Consider the following 22,725-nt stretch of genomic DNA (forward strand, 5'->3'; position numbering starts at 1 on the left):
GTGATCTCAATACGCATCGAATAGTAAATCTCACCCAAACAGTGATACGCTTAGCAAACCGTCATATCTGTTTGCCAACCCTCTAACCACCCTTCCTTTCACCTTTACACCTGAACAGAGGCACCGATTTGAAGCACAAAGACACTGAGTGAAAGCTTCGGTTTACAAAGAGAGAAAAAAAGAGTATAAGAGAGACAAATGAGCATAAAGCTTTGGTTAAAAGAGAAAGGAACAACAGTGTTCGAGAGAAGGGAGAAAATGGAATAAGTATAATGGAAAAATATTTTCTTTCTTTTGAAAATATAACAAATTCTGTGATGAAGATGGAAAGTTTTGACAAGACTTTTGGGCGAAAAACAGGAGGGATATGTATTTGAGAGTTTTTTTTGAAGTGCGGCTATTTGGACAGTTTACATAAAGGATTAAAATTATTAAGGGTTAATTCCATTTTGGCCCCCTAAAGATGACCAACTCACCAAAATGGCCCCCAAAAGATGACTAGCTTCCAAACTAACCCCCTAAATTACTTTTTCGTCTAATTACCGTCAGACATTAAATTTTTTTCTTATCTATTACCAATTTTACCCTTCTGACATTATTCCCCATATTTATAGTCTCTAGATCATTAATCACCATGTTATATCCTTCATTAATAAATTCTTATTTTCCTTCAACAAATAATTTGTTTTCTCCCTATTAATTCTATCCCATCCTCCATTATCTTAAGATCTTCCTATTTCCCTCCTTCATTACCATCATCATCTTTAACACCTTTTTTATCTTCTTCATTGTCATCACCACTACCACTACCACTACCACCACCACCACCACCACCACCACACCACCACCACCACCATCATCATCATTCTTTAATATTTAGTGTATTCTAAGTCGATTAATATTTAATATTGTCTGGATATATTTTCATCTTTATTATTAATTATGATTGCTATGACTTTTTTTGATTCTCCATACTTTCTTTGTCTAGATTAGGTGTTTTTGAAACACCTATTTACCGATGATGGTTGATATTAATGGAGTAGTTGATTTTGAAAAGAGTTTAGTAGCTTGATTCCCTTGTTCAAGTTAAAGAAAAGGTGATGGATTTGGTCCAAATAGATATGACCTTGGTGAAACTTAGGAACTTGTTAAGGATGATGATTTATTAACTCCGATACAATGCATTTTGAATTAGGAAATTCTTCATCACACAAAAATAAATGAATGTATCCTGATAATGTACCAAAATAACATATCATTACTTTTTATTTAACATCTGATCAATCTTCAACCAGCAAGAGTGGTGATTTATGAGAGAATAAAATTAAAAAAAGTGATTTCGAAAAAAATCTAAAAAGAAAATGTTGAATGTGATGATAATAGAGATGAAGATACAAATATAGAGATGTTGATAGAGAGAGAAGAAGAACTAACTAAAAGTTTTAAAAAAGTTATTGTTAAGTGAAAGGTGAAATTTAATAATGAAATTTAATGTTCTTGGGACCATAAATATTGGACAAATCAATGTCAGCAGGGTAGAATTGGTAATGACAAAAAGAGAAACTAATATTGGACGGTAAAGTAGACAGAAAAGTGATTTAGGTGACTATATTGGAAGTTGGTCATCTTTGGGGGGCTATTTTGGCGAGTTGGTCATCGTTAGGGGGCCAAAATAGTATTAACCCAATTATTAAATACCTATATATGAGCCTTTGATTTGTAAAAAAGAGACTTCTTTACCATTAGAGAGACTTCTTGACTGACCAGGCTTACTCGTTGACTTTGATTTGTAAAAAAGAGGGAGTGGAAGGGGGTGCCTATAGAAACTTGACTCCTCTCCATTTTTTCTCTCTAACTTTACCATTCAGCTAAATGTCCACCTACGAACCATTTCTCGGCACCAGCTGCTACATAGAAACCCTAACTCTCTTCAATAAATATCCCACTCCCTCCTTTCATTTTCTTATAATATTTTTTACCTTCTCTATACCTAAATCTGAAACGTTTTTCTTCTCCCACCTAAACCTCAAATGTCTTACATAAAATTTCTCCAAATTTTCAAGAAGATCATCAACATAAGAGATCAGGTAGCCATGAACTAGCTTATCGTCTCTTTCTTTTATTTTTTTGAAGTGAACTTTCATAATAATTTTGAGTTTTACTTGAACAAGTTCTTTTCTTTATTGATATATTAATAATGTTTCTTCTAATTAATGGTCTCTCTTCTAATCGGATTAGCATTGAGCCGTTCCTGTGTGTTGCTCATCACTAAGTATGATATTCTTTATAATACTATATATATTTTCTTTCCTAGGCATTTTTTTTAAGTCTCCTTAAGTAGTTGTTATATGAGGTTTTTAATTTCCTGTTGTTGTGTTTTTTTTTTATAGGAATAACAAATCATGATGACTTGCCCTCTCAAATTAAGACACAAGTAAGTGACAATGTTATATTGGTACAATGCTAAACCTCCCAGCGCTATAACTAGTTTCTTTACAATACTTATCAAAAACGAAAGAAAATGGCAATCAATTTATAACTAAAATAGATGAGAGCCGTTTTCTTTCTTTTTCTTAGATGACATGATTTGTAAAGATTCTTCATTAGCAAGTAATTCATCTAAATTCTAGTAACTCTATAAAATGCTAAACCACCCTAGAAATTGGGAATTTAGGTGGATTGAGCTTTGACTGGGTCAAATTTGTTAAAATGACCCTTATTTCCAAGTATTGGTCAAATGACCCTAATTTAGCCATAAACTTCCATATTTGCTCCTCACTATAAAAGATTGTCTAAATAATCTAGACAACCTAATTTGGCCAAAATCAGAGTTTACTCTCTCTCTCTAGTCGACCGAAAAAGGGAAACAACTCTCTCATCTTTCTCATTCTCGGGCACTCTCTCTGAATCGAACAATCTTTCTCACGCAACACTCTCAATCGATCACTCTCTTTGATTCAGGTATCCCTCTGTCTCTCTTAAAAATTGGGAACCCTAACCCCCAAATTTAAATCCTAAATCCCTAGATTTTTTTTGGAGCAAGCTCTAATAGGGTTTTAATGGAGGCTTCTAATTAGGATTTTAATGTAGGCTAAGCTTCTAGTTAGGGTTTTAATGGAGGTTAACTAGGGTTCTTACTTCTTTGAGTTCATGACATCTCATATTTTATTAGTAGTATATATTTAGGGTTTAGGGAAATAATACCCACATAATAAATATAGCACATAACCTGTTTGTAGAAATGTCAGAGTGAAGATAATAGCTAGTGGGTTTGTAACATTGAATTCAGAAGTTAATTTCAGAAAGTTGATAACATTCATCCACTTTTTCCTTGTTGATTTTAAGTATATCCATGAATTGGTTATGAAATTTTGTTGGAATATTTATTGGGTTCAACTTGGTATGATTTTGATGATTACTCAAACCAATGTTCTATGAACAAAAGTGGTGTTACAGAATTCATCTTCCAATGAAGAGTGGAAAGACCTAAATTTCCATTGTTTGAATTGTTTTGGCTTCAATACATATTTTCTCTCTTGTAGTTAAGGTTGGCGAACGGAACGATGAACATGACATTGATTTACCCTCACTTGTTCCTCGTATTGAAACCCCTACTCATCTCCCTGAACTCAAAATTCCTCATATGAACTTGCCAGCCTTGGGTTTAGATAATCCTGATGAGGATTGACATTCGTGTTTTCGAAGAATTCTGTGTCTTAATTATGTGTGTTTTTGCGCTTTTGTATATGAAAAGATGAGCTGAATAATATGTTCTCCTGTTCAAATTAATCTACTGAAATCGGGCAAGTGCATATTATCATAGGCTAAGGATTAATTTATCTCTATATAGATCTGAAATAGACTGAAAATCACTTGTTAGCTATGGGGTTTACTCGGTTTAGAAAAGGGAGGTATTCTGAAAGAGACTTGGGTGTTGTATGTTTGTCTTGCATTCTTCAAATCAGACTCGTCTTTATCTAGATAGTTGGATACAAACAAAGCCAAAATCAATCCAAAACGGCAATCAAACAACTCCAACGAGACAAAAACAAAACAAACACTTCGAAATTTGGTCCGATTCGATTCAGACTCGAAATGAAAATGGAGAAAAGGAATGGTAAGAAGACTGGCCATAACCAAAACATGGGTTTTATTCAAACTTAGCAGCCAATCATGGACAAGCAACAATAATAAGTTGAATCAACCATGGCTTATTTTTGTGAACAAGATATGAGGGGAATTTATTGAGGTAATTAATAGATATAACAAGAGTAAGAGGAGAAAAGGCATAATAGGCATAACACTTCAATTCCATTCAATAGAATCAATATGAGCATTTGAAACATTTAAATCAAATTGGGATTTAAAAGAATCTGATTAGGGTTTGGGTTGGAGTCTTTTTTTCTTAAAAGAAATGAGAAATACACAGTGTGCGATACGGTGCTAAAATAGGTGCTAAAATACACAGTGTGCGATACAATTTAGATGAGATCATTGAAGTTGTTAAATATATTCATGTAACTATATACATGTGTGATTCTACTAAAAATAGGTGCTAAAATTAGCAAAAGAGAATAGATGACATAACGTATCGTTGGAAATCCCTTTCATAAACACTGGACGAGCTGTTAAGGGGGCGATTCTTGCTCTCTATAATATGTTAATTATGATTAAATTGTTCTATTCATTCATGGGTACTTGATTTTTCTTCTTTACTGAGTTTGTTGTATTCATTTATTTGTGATCTACTTCCTTAGACTTTCGGTAATTATATATGAGCTCATTATTAACATTCATTATATATTGTTGTTGTTGTATTATCTTAAGCAAAGTGTGTATAATGTTCATAGTTGTTCTTAAGAAAAGTGTGGATAACTCCCATTGAGATTGCTGAATTATGAAATTGTGTTATATATGCTTCTTCACATGTTTATTATATTGTTCACTTAGACATGTTTCCTCATAGGAATCTATTGTGTTTGAATGCACATCAATATCTGATTGTAAAATGGTGTTTGTTTAAATTTTGTTTGGGTAAGTTATATTTAGTATTAAAATTGGAGGTTGACAATATGATTTCTTATTTGTTATGCAGGATGACACGTAACCTATCATTAAAGACTAAAGAAGCACCTCATGCGAAAGTGACATGCATTTCAAGGATCGAGGATATGATTTATGTTAAAGATAACTTGAAAAATGATAGACAAAAGCAAATGTTCAAAGAAAGTTGTTTTGGACATCTTTTAGATGTAAATGACCTTAAGTTTTATTATGTACTTGTGCATAACATGTTGATGCGTGAAACTAAATCATCGGATATGGATGATGGTTCGATGAAGTTTTTTGTGGGTAAGGAATTGAAGTTTTCAGTTGTTGACTTCTCTAAGATTATGGGGTTGAAATATGTGAAAGTAGATGAAGAAGACACGCTTGTAGAAGACATAGAGGAAGATCTTGACGAGGTATCATTGAGAGAGAAATACTTTTCAGAAGAGTTAAGCATCAACAAGGAAGTCTTAAAGAGATGTATTGAAGACTGTGAAGTTGATGTAGATAAGGTTAAGCTTTGTTTATTGTTGTGCCTAAACTATTTTTTGTTAGGTAAAGATGCTCGTAGGACGAGTGTAGATACAAAACATATAGAGTTGGTGGATAATATAGAGAAATTCAATAAATTTCCATGGGGTCCTAAGGTTTTCCAACGCACTTTATCTTGCCTGAAGAAGGCATTGCCTCGTGCAATGGAATCAAAGAAAGAGAAGAAGGAAAATAGAATAACTTATTATTTGAGTGGCTGCCCATTTGAATTTCAGGTAATGTTATTTGATTTTATTTTCTAATTTTTATTAGATTTACACAATGAGTTCAAATCTAGTAACTTTTTAAATTTAAAGAATAGCTTTGTGAAACTATCTTTGTTGTAATTGATTGCAGGTTTGGGCATACGAATGCCTACCCACAGTTGCAGAAGAATGCGCAAACCGAAAAGCAGGAGGGAATGGCGATCCTCCCATCGTTAAGTGGAATTCCAAATGCAAACCTGCCACTTTTGAATCATTAAGAAAAAAATTTGTAGATCCAAATGTAAGATGTTTGTCTCAAATCCTCTTATAATTCACGTATTCTTTGTAACCCTATAATTACTTATACTAACATGTTCATCTTCCAATGATTTTAGGTGGAAGTGACACCTTATAGTAGAGAAGGTGGAGAAGATAGAGAAGAGACTTCAGAGCTAGAGAGGCCAGGAAGCGAAACCGTGCTACTTAAGAAAGAGATTTTTGACTTCAAAGAATACTTACATGGTTCTATTAATATTTCTTAATAGCTTCCCAAGAGAACCGATAGACTTCAATCAAAATTATCAACATTTGATGATTCCTTCCCAATCAATCATCCGAAGTCAAAGAATGACCTCAGTGGTTATCATTGGTGGCTTTTGGTATTGACTATGAATCCTTGGAAATGGTATCACTTGAACTCCATGATGACACACTATGAAAATGAAGATTTTAAGAGAAAGCCTGACAAATTTTTCACGTATGCAAACAGAGTGGTAAATTTCAACCCTTGGTGTTTGTCTTCTTTTTATTTTCATGTTTGTGTTAAATAGATTGCACACTCAGAGCCTTGCAAAGTCCATGCAGAGCCTTGCAAAGTGATTACAGATCATTGAAAACTCCATGTAAACTAAGTATTTGTTTTATATTGTAGATCCATGTTGTAGATGCCTGTCTTTTGTATGCTTATGGTAGCAATAATTCGCGTCCAAAACCTCCTTTGCGAATAACGAGAACACAAGTACACTGTCCACAATAATTAGAAACTTCGTAAGTATAAAATCATCATTTTTTTATTATAGCAAGTAATGCTTTTGGTTATTTATCAACTCAATGACTTGTCTTTTCTTTACAGAGTGGACTGTGCTTTATACGTGTGTCAGTTTATTGCAAATATTACGAAGGGTGGTGATTTTGAAGGAATGTAGATCAAACAATATGAGATGACAAAACTTAGAGCAAAGTTAGTTGTTGATATCATTTCTGATGAGAATTACTGTTGGTCTAAAAAAGGAAAAAAAGTTTAAATTTGTCTCTTGGATATGAATATTTTGATGAATGAATGAATATTTTTGTTAATTGGTTGAGAAATTGAAGGTATTTATTATAATTACATTTTGAAGAATGTTTGTGTATTTTATTTTCATATTATCTTTACATGTTTTAAATAGATTGCAAACTCCTTGCAGTGTCTTGCAAAGTGATTGCAGTGCCTTGCAAACCCTTTGCATAGCCTTGCAAACCCTTTGCATAGCCTTGCAAAGTACTTGCAGAGCCTTGCAAAGTCTTTGCAGAGCCTTACAAAGTACTTGTAGAGCCTTGCAAAGTCTTTGCAGAGCCTTGCAAACAATTTCCAGGGTCTTTTGCGTGTAAATGGGAAACAACTTACACTACAAACAACTAAGTTGTAAAATTAAACTGTAAAACACTACAAAGAAGTGCAAAATCAATGTAAACTTCAATGTAAACGAAGAATGTTTGTGTATTTCATATTACCTTTACATGTTTTGAATAGATTGCAAACTCCTTGCAGTGTCTTGCAAAGTGATTGCAGTGCCTTGCAAACACATTGCATAGCCTTGCAAAGTACTTGCAATGCCTTACAAAGTACTTGCAATGCCTTACAAAGTTACAAAATCTAAAGTTAGATATTTTTTGTATGAATTGTTTTTAACATTTCTTAAAAAAAAAAGAACTTCGACAATATTTACGATTAAATTATAAAGATACATATAAATTTCTTCAAAAAAGAGGGAGCTCCGCCCCCGAACCCCGTAGCAAGAAGACGAAAATGATGTGAATATAGTTCATGGTTATTACAAGTGATTTTGATCAATCCTGGGAAAATTTCCAAAGTTTTGTTAAAGCTTGCATAGTACTTGCAATGTCGTCTAAAGTTATATATATTTTTAGTATGATTATTTTGAACATTTCTTTAAAAAAATGGGGGCTCCACCCCCGAACCCCCGTAAAAGAACGTCAACAACAATTACAATATAAAATTCCAAAGCTTTGCTAGAGCTTAGAAGGCTTTGGCAGAGCCTTGCAAAGCACCTTGCAGAGCCTTGCAAAACACCTTGCAGAGCCTTGCAAGCACCTTGCAGAGCCTTGCAAGCACCTTGCAGAGCCTTGCAAGAGCACCTTGCAGAGCCTTGCAAGCACCTTGCAGAGCCTTGCAAGCACCTTGCAGAGCCTTGCAAGCACCTTGCAGAGCCTTGCAAACACCTTGCAGAGTTTGCAATTATGTTACAGCTGCTGCCACAATGAAGACAATAGTAAGTGAAAACATAATGAAAACTAATTCATGAATTAAGTTGACAAGTATTCTTGGTAGAAAGTAAAACATAATGAAAATTTATTCAAACATCAAATTTACAAGTCTTCTTGTTGTGACCACGTGCATGGCACCCGCTACACTTTATCGACCTCTTCCACTTTGATCCACTGTTCGGTATCCTCTTTTGCCTTGGTCTTCTAGGTTTCTTCTTCTCAGACGGTGGTAAAATAGTAGGCTCGTCGGGATGATAACACGGAAGGTCATAATGAACAACAGGTTCAATAACCTTCTCATACGACGCACGATAATGAGAAGCATGATAGAATTCACTAATGAAGTCATATGGACTATAACCTGCAGCTGAAATACAACATAGAGCATGATAACAAGGAAAATCGTTTACTCTCCAATATCCACAACTACATATACGATTCTCAAGGTCAACTCGAAAAGATCTACCATCAACAACCTCAAACGTCGAAGATGAAACTCGTATAGCCCTAAAAACTCTACCTTTATTCAATCCTTTATCAAGTTCTTTTTCCATCTCTGGTCCAAGAATAGTGGTCCAACTATCCCCAAGATCACGTCTAGTAGAAAACAAAACCATCAACTTTTTGCGAATATAGTCAACCAATGGTGTGATTGGATAACTGCGACCTTCTAAAATCCATGAGTTAAAACTCTCAGCTATACCAGAACATGTATAACCATATCTATTGCCAGGAAAGTAAGCATTTGCACATTTCTCAAAAGGTGTTATCCTAAGAAATGCTTCTAAAGATTGGCCACCAATAGACTTCAATTCTTCAAAAACAGGCGTGAACTCTAAATGGTTTGGTGCATAAGCACATCGGGTGAAAAGCTCAAGGATGTGTGACGATGCAAAGTTATTATCTCTTGTTCTAGTAGATATATTATGCTTTAAATGCCACACACAATAACCATGGTGACTTGAAGGGAATACAGTAGATATAGCAGTTATCAACCCAGGATGTCTATCAGTAAGAAATGTGTAAGTTCTTTCGGGAATAATCTTACGAAGAATCTCCAAAAACCATAACCAGTTAGCTTGATTTTCCGTGTCTACGAGGGAAAATGCAAGTGGATAAAAACCTGCAAAAATAATATAAGGAACAACTATATAATCAACATCTTTGCAAGGCAGTGCATGAAGGAGTTGAAGGAGATGTCCTTCGACCAAGGTGACAATGCGAACAATTTGTCGGATAGGACAATTGATGTGGAAGATCATCAAGTCCGATTGATTTAGGGATCGTAGAGTTGTAGCTAGAGACCAACTACGATCGTCGAATTACGGAGTAATTCGCGGCTAACTTCGATCGGATCCTACAACGGGTTACACATAAGAGTGACAAATTGATCTAGGATATGACTAGTGGGAGTGAGATATAATCATGGGAGTGTCCCATAAACATATCTCATAGGCCTAAAAAGGAATTAGGCAAAGATAGTACAAAAAGGCCAAAAACAGGGTTTTTGGGCCTAGACCGGTTCGGGTACTTCTAGGACTCGGATTGGGCTGAATTTTTGAGGGTTAGTTGCTGATATAATAAACATTATATCTACCAATTTTCGTGGTGTTTGGGCACCTCCTCCTTAGGGAATTGAGAAAATACCAATAGTTGCTATTTTCGACTATTTCCCTAAATCTTATTCTAAAGGGTGTTTTAGGAAACCTAAAAGGAGGTGGATTCTTATTAGGGTTCTATATAAACACTCTTAGGGCAGAGAATAAGGTGTGGAATTTCTCTCTAAGCTTTCTTACTCTACCACATCAAGTAGAGAGGAGAAAGTGAGCTAATTCCCATTAACTATCAATCTAGTCAAAGAAGAAGGTGTTCTTCTTTTCCAACCACCATTGGTGTGCTAGCTATACAACAAGGTGGGAGATCAAATTGATTGCTCGTGTCCCAAGTAGAGGAGCTACACTTGAAGCTCTTGGTCTTCTTCAATCAATTCAACTAGTTCGAGGGAAAAGCGATTAAGGTAATCTACTATCTCCATTAGATTAATTACTAGTTTTGCATGTGATCCTGGGATTACTAGTGTAGACATTAGATGTCATATTTCCGCTATAAACACTAGTAGAAGGGTGTAAATCCCTACAGTGCAAAGTGTTTGCAAAGTGTTTGCAAGGTAGTGCAAACTTGTTGCAAGGCTCTGCAAAGTGTTCGCAAGGCTCTGCAAAGTGTTTGCAAGGGTCTGCAAAGTGTTTGCAAAGCAGTGCAAAGTGTTTGCAAACTACATGCAAACTATTTGCGAAGTGATTGAAATAGTTCTGAAATGTCTTGCAACTTGTTTGCAATGATTTAAACAAAATAATACCAAGTACAAAGATAAAAAGAACATGGTTTACCTCCTTCGGCATTCTTGCCCGTTGCAGCTAGTAAACACCCACTAAACTTCCCTTTTGAAAAACGTTCCATGTAAATAAAGAATCGGACGACAAAATCTAAATCCATGAATACAAGCCCCAAATGCAACAAATAAACGTTGAAATTCTTTCGAAATAAGATCAACCTCAAGTTTCACAAAACTATTCGAATTGCTTCTTTGCAAAGCATCGACATAAGAAACTAAATGATGATAAGAATATGATGCGTCCCCGTGAATGTTCTTCAAAGCTAGTGCCTTGCCAGTATGACAGTAATAGTAACTAATATCAAACCCATATGTATTAAATATATAACCAATAAGTTACTTAGGTTTGATAGATGGATCGCTTTGAACATTCTTCATCACCAATGTTTTTATCAAAGCACTTGTCAAACGATGTTTCTTAATGTCTTTCATTCCAGCTCCACAAGTATGACAATTATTCATCGTTTTGATAATAAAGACATCAACCTCTTTCGAGAATTTCGTGGAATGAATTCTCCAATTACAACCAGTATCTTTTCTAGCACATTCAACTGTAATCCTATAAGGATCGTTTTTCACAAAACGAAATCCATAGCCTGATTCAAGAGAGTATTTCATGAACTCCATAAGGAATTCTTCTACACCACCTTGAAATTTCTGACCAAGATGTTTAAAAATTAATGCCCATGTACTAGAAAGTAAAGGAACAGTGGTTGGACTTGTGTTATGACTTGAAGATGATGCAGTAGTAACTATAGATGAAGAACAACTTGGATGATTTATAACAGTAACTTCTCCTTCAATAATGTGAATACGGTTCGCCAAACAATAGTGAAATACTGATTGTAAATGAAAATCAAAATCTATTTTCATAATTTGGTTACCTGTCTTGCAACTCAATTCGAAAAGGGATGGAGTCAAATTGTTCCATTGTTTACATATATACTCTTTCAATTGAAGAACAGTACTATCACCTCCAATCTTGAAACAAGCAAAATCACATTGATATTGAAAGACTCCAATAACAATAGGCAACATCAAACAATAAATCAAAACAAAAAACTCAATATCAATGTTTGCGAAGCACTGCAAAGAAGCGCAAAATCAATGTAAAATATTTGCAAGATCTTGTAAATCTCTTCCAAGCATAATAATGTTTTAAAACATAAATTAAGGATAATTCATATTTGTTCTCATGTATACAAAGTTCACATACATCTACCACTTCGATTGTGTGAGTAACTTGCAAACATCTTTGAGTATGCATTAGCTTGCAAAGCCTTTGCAAGGCTTTGCAATCACTTTGCGTAGCCTTGCGAACAAATTGTAGATTCTTTTGCATCTAAGTGGGAAACAACTTGTACTACAAACAACTAAGTTGTAAAATTAAACTGTAAATCTATTGTAAAACATAAATTAAAGATAATTCAGAGACTATCATTCATAACACATGATTATCATTCATGATTATCATTCATAACTCATGATTATCATTCATAACTCATAATCTATTGTTTAATGAAAATAAATCAATGAAGAAGTTAGATTATACATTGAAACACTATCAGATTCTCCTTCCATTGCAAGTATATAAACTTTTGAAACCCTAGCAAATTATGAAGGAAATTGCAACTTTCTCTCTCTAGAATTTCGAACCAAAAACAAAATCAAACCCCTTAAAAGCCTCTTCAAACAACAAGCAAATAGATTAAATCACCAAAACCTACAAACATCAACCTATCTTACAGCCAAAATCGATTCAAACCCTAGAAATTCTGCTTGGCGTCGACAATCCAACATTCTCGGTTCGTTGGTGAAGAAAATTCAAGTTCCAGATATATTAGATAGGTTACTAGGTATTTCTAATTGAAGAAAGGGTATTTTTGACTTGTAAAAAGTGGGTGCCTTTAAAAATGTCCTTCAAGACTATATTTAAAACTTACTTGGAGCCTAGCTAGTTAAAAAGATGGGTTGTCTTTTTAACAAAAAAACAGGAAATTGGCATTCAAAATCAAAACCAATACCATTCAAAATGACAAATTTCCTAGCAACTATTCTCTTACTTCTTCTTTCCACTGATGTTATCTTGTCCATTGTTGTTACTGAAATCCCAGAAAACACAAGGAGTCTGGAAGAGTGGGAGAGAAGTAATATTCTCTCCTTCAAAGATCGAGAAACAGATCCTGTTCTTGACCCTTCTCTAAAAGAAGCAGAATCGCAGCTTATAACAATCACAGTTCGAAAAGATGGGTCCGGACAATTTGATACTATTTCAGATGCTCTTGGTAGTATACCAGAACAAAACACCAAAAGAACGATTATCTGGATTGGTGCTGGTACTTATAAAGAAAAAATTATGATTGATCAGAAGAAGCCATTCATAATGTTTTATGGATCGTCGGAGGCAATGCCAAAGTTGACATTCAATGGTACTGCAAAGCAGTACGGAACGTATGATAGCGCGTCTGTCATAATAGACTCAGATTACTTCCTGGCTGCTAATATCATATTTGAAGTAACATTCATGTAAAGAATTGTTTTTATTAGCTACATTATTTAATTTACACTAGGAAGCTCAGGGAGGCCGGGAGGGCCATGACCCCTTTGCTCTGTGCAATTTTCTTACTGTTAAACAGCAGTTAGGATCAACCTTTTGGGTAAACATTTCAAAAATATATAGAGTTGGTATTAGTTATGGAATGTTATGTTACTATCAAGGTTTAGGTTTATCTTGTGTTTTAATCTCAGGCAACAACCCTCTCTCACTCTCGAATTAGAAGTATTAGTTGGCCTCCCTTGTTGTTGTTGTGCACCTTGTATTAAGTGGTCTCATTTAAGCGCCTTGACATCTTTCTCTGTATATATGATGTCTCCTTCATCAAACTGAGTTGCAAAGCTTTGGAAATTGGTTTTCGCTACTTTGCAAACTAATTTGCAGTGCAAATCAGTTTGCAGAGCTTTGCAATCTGGTTTACATAGTTTTGCGACAGGGAAATTGGGCCAAAACTCCCTAAAAAATTGGGGATTTGGTTAAAAATGATCTATCAACTTTGTGTAGGCTTCAGCTCCTGGGGCATTTTTGTAAATTATTTCATATAAAAAACACTAAATTACCCTTATTTGTTAGAGAAAATTAAAAAATCAAATTCGGTCATGATATTTCCCTCTTTCTCTACCCGTCTTTCTCTCTCTAACTAGAAAAATCTATTCCCCTCTTTCTTTATCCCATCTCTTGTTCAACAATCGAAGGTTCTCATCTATGATTTTCATCCTTGATTTTGCTAGGGTTATAAGTTGATTTTGCTAGGGTTTTCATTGATTTACTTCAGAGAGTTTGTTGATTTTGTTAAGTTGATTTTGCTAGGGTTATAAGTTGATTTTACTAGGGTTATAATCCATTTTGTTAAGATGTACTGTTTTAATCGATTTTGTTAAGATGAACTGTTAGTAAAATGTTCTCAACCCAGATCCAGAGAACTTCGTAGCAGTTGGAATAACCGATCTTCTAACTTGGGCAAGTGTTCAAGTTTTGTGGCAACTTCTTCTTATCTCAATTTTTATCCTTGTAGCTGTTCTCAAGTACTCATTTATAGTTGTTCTTATTATTTTTTATACTCATTGCCCTTCTCTGATTGGATTCTTATTCTATATAATTTGCATATTATATTTGATAGATTAGTTGTACTTATTTGATAACTTTCTTAAATGTGCTCATTTGTATTCTCTGTGAAATCTCTTATCTTTTTGGTACCAAATTGTGATCTTGTAACTTGTTTTTCACATCAAATTTGAATGATTATTTGGTAAAATTTGAGGGCTTCTGTTATAATAGTTTGTATGAATGAAAAGACACTTAGTCCCACATTGCTTAGAAAAATTCGGGGTATAAGATAATACTTGATTTTGCTAGGGTTATAATCGATTTTGTTAAGATGAAATGTTATATTGGTTTCATAATACTTTTTTTTTTTTTTTTTGAAGCACAATATGGGTCGAACGAAAGGAAACAAGAAAAGTAAATCAGTTGATACATCTACTAGAATAGGTAGTAAGATATCAATTAGATCTAGTTTGAATGGGTTGTGCATTTGTTTAAAGAGTTTTAGTGAAATCATAAATGAGAACATCATCCAGATGTTCGAAGAGACACCATTTGGAAACTTATTTGATGCAATGTTGCGAAAGAGGATTACAACTAGTAACAAGGACAACACTGCCGATTCAGTGGACAAAGTACTAAAAACCTTCAATTTTAGAAGTTCTGAATTCCATATTGGAAGCAAAAGTATAACGTTTAGACCTAATATTTGGCATTATTGTTTGGGGTGCCAAACATTGGGAACACTACATTTCCAAAAGAAAACCTAAAAGTTAGTGAATTCATCTGCGAATATTTCAATGGATCGGGAAAGATATAAAAGACGCATGTCAAAACTTGTTTGGATGAACTATCAAAGAAGATGAAGGAAGAATACGATGAAAAACTTGATGAAGATTTTGTTAAATTGTTGCTTCTTTACATGTTAGCGACACTTTTCTATGCTAATGGTCCGGGAACTATACCACAACATGCAATAGAGTGCTATTATCGATTTAGAAAAAATCAATGACTACAATTGGGCTGCTGATATACATAGAGAATTAGTGGATAAGTTGTCAAAATGTGAGACAACTTCATATTTGGGTAGTTGTGCAGTAGCTATTTTGGTAAATTTCTAATCCGTTCTTTTTAACGTTATCTTATCAACATTATTGCTCATTCCAAAAATTTCTAATGATCTTTTATTTTTTGTAGTACTTTTTATGTGAAAAAGTGAATCTTATTGAACTGATTAAAGGAAATGAACATTTAACTCTACGGGTAACTAGATGGGATCTTCAAATGTTACAATCAACATTGAAAAAAGTTGATCTTGCCACTGTTGGGAGTGATAATGTAAGATCTCTGTTGTTAAATGTTATTATTTTTCTTGAGAATGTTTGCAAGAGGTCTGCAAAGTCTTGCAAACCAGTTTGCAAATCAATTTGCAAGTCAGTTTGCAAATCAATGTGCAAGTCAGTTTGCAAATCAATTTGCAAGTCAGTTTGCAAAACTATATGCAAAGCTTTGCAAACTGTTTTGCAACTGGTTTGTAAATTGGTTTACAGAGCTTTGCTTTGTAGTTTGCATATACTCCCTCCGTCTCATATTAAGAGTCACGCTTTGGAACTCTAACTTTTTTTCATATATTTTGTTCTTCCATTTGTACCCTTATTTATTGTAGGAAAAAAAATCTAAACTAAAGAGAGTCTCATTTTCCCATCTCACTACACATTTAGGTGCTTTTACTGCAAAACCAAATTCCAACAAATTATAGTTGACTCAAGGTAAGTACATTGTGGGGAAGTAGATGGATTTTATATGATAAAAAAGGAAGTGGGACTCTTAATATGAGACATCTCTAAAAGGAAAGTGAGACTCTCAATATGAGACAGAGGGAGTAGTTTTTTGAATGTTAATTTTGGGATGCATGCTTATAAATTATTAATAAATTGTTCATTATGCACTTAATGCAAGTAAATGATGAATTCCAACAACTTAGTGATGAAGAAACTCTATTACTCTCTTCTTCAGACAATTTGCAAAGGACGGAGAGCAATGAAAATCAACTAAACTCACTGCAGAGCTGTGCAAACTGGTTTGCAGAGTCTTTTAGTTGCAGTTTTTTTTTAAAAAATTTCATCAATATCTGAAGCCTAACCACTCTTTTGATGACATTGTTGATTCTATCAAATGCAGGAACAAAAAATTGAAAAGAGAAAAACGGTGCTAATTGATGACAACTTGGATGACGATGATTTTGAGGGTCCACTAGTTGAAGGTGGAAATATTTTTGATCTAACAAGGTGAGAATCTTCAAAATGTCGTCATCAAAAGAGAAAAATGCAATTCAGAAAGATTGGTGTGATTACCGTAGAAGGTAATGCACATTTTCTGTGTTTTTAGAAAAATTTACTTTACTAAAATAACAAAAGTGTATGTCAATATTTTTGTAGTGATCTTGTATGGTGTTCAAAAGAAGAGTGGATCAACATAACAGTTGATCAATTAGAAGATCTTCTATCAAATCGATTTGTTAATGGGTCAATCATCGATAGGTTTACATATAAATTGAAGAAGGAAGGGACTGAAAAGAAATTCACTTACATCAGCCACTTTGATAGTGTAAGTATCTTTCAGTTTTGTTTTTCTTAGGGTTATTTCCCAAATAGCCCCTAACTTTGTAACCAGCTTTCTGCCTATCCCCTAACTTTATCAAATATTCCCATATGGCCCCTTTTGTCAGTTACCGTTAGCACACCGTTAACTAGTCATCACCTTCTCTCCTCCATCTCATCTTCTCTCTACCACCTCATCTTCTCGCCATCTCATCGTCTTCACCGACGAGGGTCGCCGGCCGGCAAATTTTCCGGATGACGACCTTCAGACATAAAAAAAAAAAAAAAACTTGTTTTCTCTTTCCTCTCACTCACTAAATTTTATTTTTTTTCCTCTCTTTCTAGAACAGATCTAGAGAGAGGGGGTCTCTCAAAACTCCGGTGAAGGGGTTTTCCTTCGCCGGAGGGGCTGTTGACGAACGGATCTGTTCGTGAACAACAAGTCTGTTCACGAACGGATCTGTTCGTGAACAACATGTATGTTCATGAACGACGCTGTTCGTGAACAGCAGGTATGTTCACGAACGGCTCTGTTCATGAACAGACCCTCCGGCGAAGAGAAACCCCTTCGCTGGAGTTTTTAGAGAGAGAGAGAGAGGAGAGATTTAATAAAAAAAATTTAGAGAGAGAGAGAGAAAATATATATATTTTTTTATGTTTGAAGGTCGCCGGTCGAAAAATTTGCTGGCCGTCGACCCTTGCCGGTGAAGACGATGAGGTGGCGAGAAGATGAGGTGGCAGAGAGAGAAGATGAGATGGAGGAGAGAAGGTGATGACGTGTTAATGGTGTGCTAACGGTAACTGAAAAAAGGGGCCATATGAGAATATTTGATAAAGTTAGGGGCTAGGCCGGAAGCTGGTCACAAAGTTAGGGGCTATTTGGGAAATAACCCCCTTTTTCTTATTACGTTGATTAATATTTCTTTTTATATGTTGCAGTAAGTTTAAATTAAGTTGCAGTGTTATGCATTCGGTTTGCAAACTGATTTGCATTGGTTTGCAAACTGAATTTGCAGAGCTTTGCAACTCAGTTGCAATGAGGTCTTTAAAAAATAACCACAACATACTAACATGTTTTTTTAGTTATTTTTCAATAGAAGCCGCAGGTGACCGATAGTTTGAAAAAAAAAAAAGTTACAATGAAGTCTTGCAAGTCAGTTTGCAAACCACAATGCAAATCAATTTGCAAACCTATGCAAATCAATTTGCAAAGCACTGCAAATCAGTTTACAATACACAAAGGCTTGCAATGATTTGAACAAAATAAATACAAGAACAAAGCTACAAAGAACATGTTTTACCTCCTTCGACATTCTTGCCCGTTGCAGCTAATAAACATCCACTAAACTTTCCTTTTAAAATTGTTGCATCTAATTAAATAAAGAATCGGACGGCAAAGTCTGAATCCATGAATACAAGCCCCAAATGCAACAAATAACCGCTGAAATTCTTTCGAATTAGACCATCTCAAGTTTCACAAAACTATTTGGGTTACTTCTTTGTAGAGCATCAACATAAGAAAATAAATGATGATAAGACGATGATGAGTCCTCATGAATATCCTTCAAAGTTAGTGTCTTGCCAGTATAAGAGTAATAGTACATCAAACCATATGTATTCAATATATAATCACTAATTTGCCTAGGCTTGATAGATAGATCACTTTGAACACTTTGCATCACCAATGTTTTTATCAAAACACTTGTGAAACAACGTTTCTTGATATCTTTTAGTCCAGCACCACAAGTATGACAATTATTCATCGTTTTGATAACAAAGATATCACTCTCTTTGGAGAATTTCATGGAATGAATTCTCCATTTACACCTAGTTTCCTTTCTAGTACATTCCACTATAACCCTATAAGGATCGTTTTTCACAAAACGAAATCCATAACCCGACTCAAGAGAGTATTTTATTAACTCCATACGTATTTCACGTACACCACCTGGAAATTTCTGACCTACATGTTTAAAATTAAATGCCCAAGTACTAGAAAGTAAAGGAACAACACTTGGACGTGTGTTATGATTTGATGATGACGTCGTAGTAACGATAGATGAAGAACAACTTGGATGATTTGTAACAGTAACTTGTATTTCAATAAGGTGAATATGTTTCGCCAAACAATAATAAAATACTAATTGTAAATGTAAATCAGAATCTACCTTCATAACTTGGTTGTTCATTTCCCAACTCCACTCAAAAATTGATGAAGTTAAATCGTTTCATTGTTTGCATAAGAACTCTTCCAAATGGAGTATAGTACTATCACTTCCAATCTTCAAACAAATTAATTTAACCACATGTTGAAATACTCCGAGAACGGTCGGAACCATCAAACTGTAACAAAGAAACAGTTATGAGTTATAATAAATAACAACCGACTATTTGCAAATCACTGCAAAAGCAATGCAAACAATTTGCGATGTCTTGTAAACCTCTTCCTAACTCTTGTAAACAGAATTAATCTTATAGAACAAAATTTAAAGAAATCAAAATCAAATTGTATTTTTAAATAAATTATCATGAATAAATCTAAATTATTAATCATAACTCATAATCTGTTGTGAAAAATATTTCTTATATTTGTTGATGAATAAAAATATACAACTAAGAAGAAATTATACCTTGAAACAACAGATTCTCCTTCCACTGTTGTGTATGAGTCCAATAATGAAGAAAACAATGTTAAACTCTAGAAAAATCTTCCAATAGTTTATCTAAATGTACTTTCTCTCTCTAGAATTCTTTCCCAAAGACTAATTGAAAACCATAAAATTCAACTTCAAACACCAAATCCAGATATTCAAAGCTAAACCTAAAGTAAATTGTTGATTTGATAGAGAAATCGATCGAAACCCTAGCAAAATTATCTTCAAACTATCGCCCAACCCACGGGTCTCGTTTTTTCTCTCTAACTTAGAACTTATCCCAAATCTTAGGGTTTGTTGTAAATTTCCCCAAATATAAAGGTTATTTAAGGTATAAAAAATGAGGGGCTTTTAAAATTGTCCTTCAAGCCTATTTCTAAAGTTTTCATGGTGCCTAGAAGAAGAAAACTTTAATTTGTCTTTTTTAAAAAATAAAACAGGAAATTAGGCCTCCGACCCAATATCCTGTAGTTCAAATATGTTTTTGAAAAAAATCACAGCATACTCAAATGTTTCTTTAAATCTATGTAATAAAACAAATCCAACCGTTTATCACATTTTCTCTATCATCTTAACCGTTCGATCTATTACCTACTTCAAAAAAGTAAAATTTGATCACCCTCTTGCATACCACTCATAAAAACCTCCTTTAAATGACCTCTACTAAATGGATATTATATTAAATAAATGTCATTAAATTTTTTCCATAACTCCTTAAAGAATTGTTCTTTAGGTTATGAAAACATGACCCTTAGATCTCAACCCTTCTTTTTTCTTTTAATCACGGCCTTTGGTATTTCACTCATAACCTCTTCATCTCTATAACTTCTGAAGAAGTAATTGTTCATCGGTTATAAAAAATAAGATTAATGGATTCCATACTTTCCTCTATGTATACTTTTCTCTCATAACCATTCATCCTCACACCTCTTTCTCCTTCGTAGTAGAAGAACTACAAAGAAATATTAGCTAATACAAAAAAAACATTGCTAGAAACAATGGGTCAGGAGTACTTAGTTGATGGTGAAATTCTCTTTTTTCATTTTAATTGTTGATCTCCGTGAGCCTCGTCAAGAGAAGAGATAACAAAATGTAATTAAGAGAGACTAATGAAACAAACTTCACAATTCAATTTTAATTTTTCTTAGTTATTTAGTATTCGATATTATTATTATGTAATTTTCGGTATATGGTTAATTCCGAAATTTCAATATAACTCTTTTATCAATTTAATTGTAAATACAATTACAGATAGTAAAATGTTTACAAGTATTTAATCGTAAATACTAAACAAATCTCTCGCTCTCTCTATAGTTTATATATATCTCCTCATCTATGTCATTTTCTTCACTTTCATCCTATTATACAAATTATATGGTGATTTTGGCTTACCTACCGATTTGGTTTCTATGTTTATCTTTTTGTAGTGAACAAATATATTTTTTTGAAGTTTTGATTATTCAATCTTTCGTAACACTCGAATCGTTTCCAATTAATTGGTGTGGAAGAACATCTTTTGGAAAGTTCATTGTTATTTTTTTTAATCTTGATCATTTGAAATCTATACATTAGTTGATATTCTTATATCTTTAAACTACACATTAAGAATTATGTAAATTGATAGCGGCATATCTCCTCCTCATATGTAAATTTTTACTAAGTTTTTTTTTTATAATTTATCTGAATTTTTTTATGTAAACTTTGCTAATAATTTCTTACGTGAATTTATAAATTTTATCTTTTATCAATTTTCGGGTCAAAATAATTTGTTTATAAATTAAGAAGGTAGCATTTTTTATAATTTATTAACCATCTTTAATTTTTTTCATTACCTTGCAAATAACTAACTATTTGTAGGTTACAATCTATCATCTCTAAGTTGTCATTTTAAAAAAATCTACACAATTTTCTCCTCCTACAATCCTTCAATCAAAAAAAGGCATTTGAATATAGTTTTTGCTCTGAATATTTTGATGAATGGTTATGATATAGAATGTGATAATCTGGAACAGTTAACCACATATTTGTTCTTTGCTGTATCTTTAATTGTTTCTTTTCTTATTATACTATACATTTGATTACTTATTTGTTCTTATACTAGGCATAATCCCCGCCCTACGGGCGGGGAAATGCCCCTTACGCAGTATGAAAAATATATGTAAAATACAGTCTAATTTTTTTTACCGAAACCCCAAATTGAAACATACCAATGTAAGATAAACAAAATTTTTACCAGAACCCACATCTCCATTCATTTACAAATATTTTTTTGTTGCAAGTAATCATCTTATATCACAAAAGAGATGCAAAATTTTCATATCAGGAGCTGTAAAAATGATAAATACATGAAGAATACTTAAAACATTACCTTACAAAAACTGCGGGTAATTTTGTCATAAATTCCACTTGTCAAAGCTTTCACTTCATACAGCAATGTTAAAGGGCTGCAACTTACAACCAATTTCTTGTGTTATTCTTTTTTTTTTCAACTTTCAATCATCCCCGTTCAGTTCAATTAGTCAATAAATAGTAAGATTACCAGACATTGATGTTTGGCCAGTAGAACAACGTAACAAAAAGACATATATTCACACAAATATAGTTTTATTCAACTATATTTTGTATCTATTACATAATTAAAGGGATACATATCTAACGAATGATAAAATGAAGAAAGAAATATCAAACATTGCAACATGGATCGTTAGAATGTGTTGATAGCTAATCTAACTAATTCTATAGAGAGAACGCCATCTAAATACCAAAAATTCAAGTACGCACCACAACCGCAATCCATAATTTACGAGAATCCGGAAGTGCTTCATAACGCAATTTTCTTCACTGATGTTACGAATCACCTAGATTAACACAGGGTCGTGCCTGAGAATGTGGGGGCCCGGTGCGAACCTTAAATCTAGGCTCGTCATACAATAAAAAATTTACAAACAAAAATAAAAGACAGAACTATTAGTATATGGATGAAAACTGTAAATGAATCTAAATTATTATGAACAAAGCACTTGTAGGAAAACTTCTTACTTTGGTACTTCATTTTTATAAGAAATCTAACCTAAGAATCTACAATCACTTGTAAGCAAATATATCTATTTATTCGATCTATGATCAAACGTTTATACTACGAATAACA

At 33.6% G+C, this 22,725-nt stretch overlaps 2 protein-coding genes and 1 pseudogene across 3 annotated transcripts; 2 read left to right on the plus strand and 1 right to left on the minus strand.

Moving 5' to 3' along the window:
• The first annotated feature begins 1,874 nt into the window (after positions 1-1,874).
• LOC147556542 (uncharacterized) lies at positions 1,875-6,717 on the plus strand. 2 transcript variants are annotated; one of them, XM_086664562.1, is made up of 5 exons: positions 1,875-2,087; positions 2,391-2,434; positions 5,096-5,816; positions 5,938-6,087; positions 6,182-6,717. In XM_086664562.1, the coding sequence occupies exons 2-5, from the start codon at positions 2,403-2,405 to the stop codon at positions 6,326-6,328; spliced, it is 1,050 nt and encodes a 349-aa protein (XP_086520688.1). In that variant the 5' UTR covers positions 1,875-2,087; positions 2,391-2,402; the 3' UTR covers positions 6,329-6,717. The 2 variants fall into 2 exon arrangements, with proteins under 2 accessions (XP_086520688.1, XP_086520687.1); XM_086664561.1 differs by lacking the exon at positions 1,875-2,087 and adding an exon at positions 2,254-2,272.
• A 1,705-nt stretch (positions 6,718-8,422) lies between these two features.
• Positions 8,423-12,067, minus strand: LOC147556543 (uncharacterized). Its single transcript, XM_086658656.1, has 5 exons — positions 11,942-12,067; positions 11,610-11,811; positions 11,127-11,522; positions 10,721-10,816; positions 8,423-9,456 (listed from the first exon to the last, which is right to left on the minus strand). The coding sequence occupies exons 1-5, from the start codon at positions 12,065-12,067 to the stop codon at positions 8,423-8,425; spliced, it is 1,854 nt and encodes a 617-aa protein (XP_086514782.1).
• Positions 12,068-12,757: 690 nt separating this feature from the next.
• LOC147556544 (pectinesterase PPME1 pseudogene) lies at positions 12,758-13,255 on the plus strand (annotated as a pseudogene).
• Positions 13,256-22,725: the final 9,470 nt, after the last annotated feature.

The sequence above is a fragment of the Eschscholzia californica genome, unplaced genomic scaffold, assembly GCF_041429995.1.
Source record: "Eschscholzia californica isolate CP2 unplaced genomic scaffold, dmEscCali1.0.p SCAF_2, whole genome shotgun sequence".
Taxonomy (NCBI): Eukaryota; Viridiplantae; Streptophyta; class Magnoliopsida; order Ranunculales; family Papaveraceae; genus Eschscholzia; species Eschscholzia californica.

Coding starts and splice junctions, on each gene's coding strand:
- LOC147556542 (XM_086664562.1), top strand. CDS start 2,403: ATGATGACTTGCCCTCTCAAATTAAGACACAA. Junction 2,435..5,095: donor CCTCTCAAATTAAGACACAA/GTAAGTGACAAT, acceptor TTTGTTATGCAG/GATGACACGTAACCTATCAT. Junction 6,088..6,181: donor AAAAATTTGTAGATCCAAAT/GTAAGATGTTTG, acceptor CAATGATTTTAG/GTGGAAGTGACACCTTATAG.
- LOC147556543 (XM_086658656.1), bottom strand. CDS start 12,067: ATGCAAAAGAATCTACAATTTGTTCGCAAGGCTACGCAAAGTGATTGC. Junction 11,523..11,609: donor CGAATTGAGTTGCAAGACAG/GTAACCAAATTA, acceptor ACATTATTGAAG/GAGAAGTTACTGTTATAAAT. Junction 9,457..10,720: donor GGGCAAGAATGCCGAAGGAG/GTAAACCATGTT, acceptor TTATTTTTGCAG/GTTTTTATCCACTTGCATTT.